The 4,019-nt window shown below is 61.2% G+C and overlaps 1 protein-coding gene across 2 annotated transcripts; it reads right to left on the minus strand.

Moving 5' to 3' along the window:
* On the minus strand, positions 1-3,649 carry CD79A (CD79a molecule). Of its 2 annotated transcripts, none has more exons than XM_012190460.4 (5): positions 3,549-3,649; positions 1,880-2,041; positions 1,538-1,656; positions 580-648; positions 1-464 (listed from the first exon to the last, which is right to left on the minus strand). In XM_012190460.4, exons 1-5 carry the CDS (start codon positions 3,622-3,624, stop codon positions 351-353), a joined length of 540 nt encoding a protein of 179 aa, XP_012045850.1. In that variant the 5' UTR covers positions 3,625-3,649; the 3' UTR covers positions 1-350. The 2 variants fall into 2 exon arrangements, with proteins under 2 accessions (XP_012045850.1, XP_004015341.2); XM_004015292.5 differs by having other exon boundaries at positions 1,880-2,173.
* Positions 3,650-4,019: the final 370 nt, after the last annotated feature.

The raw sequence follows: 4,019 nt of genomic DNA on the forward strand, positions 1-4,019 counted from the left end.
TGCCGTTGGGAAGGATTTATTATCACTAAGTGGCCGTGACAGAGCAGGCAGCGGGGAGGTGACACTAAGGAGGCTGCTATGTTCAGCTCCCCTAGAGGCAGTGATTAAGGGCTCATTACCCGCTGGGTGGGTGGGTCGGTGGGGGAAGCCGGGGGAAGGCAGTAGGGGAGGATCGAGTTAGGGTGTGTGGAGGGGATGAGGACGAGGATGACCTAGAGGGAAGAAGAGTGGACAGTCCCGGGGGGAAGTTGAGTCGGGACACTCCCAGGAAAGATTGTGAAAAGAGAGCAGCTTCGGGGGGAAGTAGGGTGAAACACGGGTTGGGTGCATGGCGGGTCAGCCTGGCAGGGTCACGGCTTCTCCAGCTGAGCATCTCCGATGTGGAGGCTGCCCACGTCCTGGTAGGTGCCCTGGAGGCCCCGGGAGATGTCCTCATACATGGAGCAGTCATCTAGGTTCAGGCCCTGGGGCGGAGACAAGGTGGTGGGCATCAGTGCCAGAGGCCCCCAACCAGCCTCAAGGAGGAGCCCTAGGAGAACCCCACCCCACCCCGCAGACCTGCCCCCACCTTCCACTCACCTCGTAGAGATTTTCGTCTTCGTAGTCATCCTGGATATCAGCCCCGAATTTCATGTTCTGCCATCGTTTCTGTTGTGGGATGGGGAGCCTCAGTGAGTGGGGGCGGAGGGCGGGCAGATAGAGATCGTGTTTTCAGACCCTCGTGGAGGCCAGGAGGAGTTGAGGGACATGCCCAGAGTCACATATCCTGTAAGTGGCGGGCCACTCTGGGTCCAAGCCAGTGTCCTTTTGATTGTCCCCACTGCCTATTCTTCCCCACAAATAGTGAGAGCAATAATACTAAGTGGCTATAGTTGTCTTGTGGCCTAAAGAGCATTTGTTGTTGTTTTAGTCGCTCGGTTGTGTCTGACATTTTTTGCGATCCTGTGGCCGGTAGCCCGCCAGGCTCTGTCCATGGGACTCTCCAGGCAAGAATACTGGAGTGGGTTGCCATTCCCTTCTCCAGGGGATCTTCCCGACCTAAGGATGGAACCCACGTCTCCTGCATTGCAGGTGGATTCTTTCACTGCTGAGCCACTGTGGAAGCTCAGGTATTCTTGCCTAGGAAATCCCATGGACAGAGGAGCCTGGCGGGCTACAGGCCACGGGGCGCAAAAGAACCAGACACACCGCTTAGCGGCTGAACCCACAGGCATGCCAGAGTCTCCGGTGGGGGTCAGACATCCGGGATGACACCAGCTCCCATCTTCCCCGTCCTGGGCTACATCTGAAGGGTACAGCCCTCCTGGATAGAGGGACCAGTGAGGCATCCCTGGGGCCAGAGGTGAAGACAACCCTGAGGGGAGACTGAGCAAGGACGCCCCTCTGGTCCCAGCACAGTTTGAATGCGTTCATTCTATTAAATTTTTAGGCCCTCGGCGCCTGGGAGGTGGGCGCTGCCATTCTGCCAAGTTCTAGGCGGGAGGGACTCTTGGGGGTCCGCTAGTTCCCGCGGGGTGGGCCTGGGGGGCGGGCTCACCCGGAAGAGCAGCAGCGTTCCAGGCACCACGGCGCAGATGAGGAGGATGATGCCCTCAGCGGTGATGATGTTGTTCTTGGTGCCCTCCCCCATGTCCAGGAAGGGCCTGGGGAGCGGCTCTGTGAGGAGGGAATACGGCTCAGAGCCCCACCTTGCCGCTGGCCACGCCCCTAGGCCACGCCCCCTCCAGCGAGGCCCAAGACCCTGGAAGCCGCTCCCGCTTTGCAGGTGAGAAGACTGGCCGCTGCGTGAGAGCCGGAGACCCAGGATGCCCGAGATGCAGGCGATGCCGGCACGGGCTCCATCCCGCCTTCCCGACGGATGGACGGGATGGACACTCACCTCGCACGCGGAGGTACGTCCCGCAGGAGCGCTGTATCTTCTTGCCGTCACTGACTTCGCACCTATACATGCCCCTGTGGCTCTTGTTCACTTGCTTGAAGATCAGCTCGCCCCCGGCACCCAGGCTCCCGCGATGCATCACAGGGGGCCATGAGGAGTTGCCTTGGGGGACGCGCCACCACGTGACGTTGGTGTTGCTGCCGTTGTGCATGCACTGGAGGCGCACCTCCTCCCCCACGCTCACCGTCACCGAGGGTGGGCCCCACTCCACCCACAGGGCCTGGCACCCGGGGCCTGCAGAGAGGAGGCAGGCGGGTTGGAGACAGCCAACGGGGACACTGACCCAGCGCGGCCCCTGGTAGCTGCAGGGCTCCTGGCTGCGTGTGTGTATGTGTATGTGGGGTGGGGTGTGGGGAAGTGTGAGTGACACACCCAGAGTGGAGGGGGGGCTGGGAGGTGTCCCCACTTGCCCCTCCAGAGCCACCTCCTCCCTCTGCCCCCTGCTCTGTGCTTCTACCCCCTCTGAGCTCGCTGGCACTTGAATAGGCAGTTCCCTAGGACTAGCAGTGCCCCAGGCCAGGAAGCTCCTTACAAAATCAGTTTGGGCATCACCTCCTCCTGAAGGCCCTCCTGGATTATTTTCTCACCCAGCCCCTGCCTGGCTCCACACTGGCACTTTACTTTGTGTAATTATCACAGAACCCATAGGAATCGGTTCTGTCATAACCCATTCTACCAGTGGGCCAGCTGCGACCCACAGCAGCAGGCGTCCCTTGGCCCTGGGCCTCTTCTCGCCAGTTTGTGAGCCTGCCCTGCCCTGTGACCCTGGGTCCGGCCCTCATTCTCCTTGGCTTGCTTGTGTCATGCTGGGGGCCAGGGGTGAGGTCAGGGACTGGGCTGAGCTGGCTGGTTAGGGCTGGGAGGGCCTCAGCTGGGTCGAAGGAGATGGGGCGGCCCAGGCACGGGGGAAGGCCCAGTTCTGTGCCCCTCCTCCTGGGCCAGTCCGCATGGCTGGCTCTGCCTCTTTTGGAGGGAGGAGGGGAGAGGTGGGGAAGAGAGAAGAAGGAAGAAGTGGGGTAAGAGACAGCAACCTGAGGAGTCACTCCAATCTCAGCTCCCAGTGGAAATTTGGGGTGACTGGATGCCTCTCTCAACTCCTTGGTCAAACAGGGTGGTCACAGCCCTGCCAGCTGGCATTGTGTGGGAGGGCAAGGGGGAAGGTCACTTGCTCCCCCAGCACTGAGAAGGGGGTTCCCTAAGTAGGGGGTGAAGACTAGGATTCAAGGCAGAAAAGGAGAAAGATTTTTCTCCCCCTTGAAGCTGACTGCTACCCACCACCGTCCCCTCCCTGCCCCCAGCTCTGGAGCTCAGTCAGTCAAGGGCAACCTTAGTTCCTTATTTTGATCAGGGGGGATGAGCGGCTGGGGAAGGTGTCTCCTGCCCCTGCCTCCCTCCACCGGGCCAGGACGCACCTTCAACTTCGCTGAGCCCCCTCCAGCCTCCCACCGGCCTGTTTGAGACAATCAAGCAGACAGATGCAGTTTCTACAGGGTCTTTTCTAGCCTGCCTCCTGCCAGCTCCTCTCCCTCCCCCTCTGCCTGGGGCCCCTCTCAACAGTCTCCCAGTTCCCACTACCGCCTCCCCCAGCACCTGCCTGCTAACCACATACCCAGGCCAGCAGCGGAGATCAGGAGGAGAAAGATGGTGGCAGGTGAGCTTTGCAGGGCTTGGGGACCCTCAGGCATCTTCTCCCAGTGGGTTGGTTAGTCTGGGTTGCAGCAGTCCTGGGGTACCAGATCCCACCTCGCTGAGCCCCAAACCCCGCCCCACTTCCTGCCCGGCCCTGCGGAGACGGGCTTCACTGGCCCCACTGCTGGGCCCTTTGGCTGGCGGGCGAGGGGGAAGCCCCTGGTGGGGGAGGCTTCAGGCCGTGAGTGGAGAGGAACCGCTTCTTGCACCTGTGGCCACCACAACTCCCCTGAGAGGAGGCTGCTTGGGTGGGGGGAAGAGATTGGTTCAAGGCCTGGCTCGTCACTGGAAAGGAAACCCGCCCTGCTCGAGGGAGCCAGGGTTTGGGGGGCCTGCTGCACACAGGCAGTCAAGGGTGGTGGTGGTTCCAAGCTTGGTCTTTGCCTCTCAT

Source organism: Ovis aries, chromosome 14, assembly GCF_016772045.2.
Source record: "Ovis aries strain OAR_USU_Benz2616 breed Rambouillet chromosome 14, ARS-UI_Ramb_v3.0, whole genome shotgun sequence".
In the NCBI taxonomy this organism is placed as follows: Eukaryota; Metazoa; Chordata; class Mammalia; order Artiodactyla; family Bovidae; genus Ovis; species Ovis aries.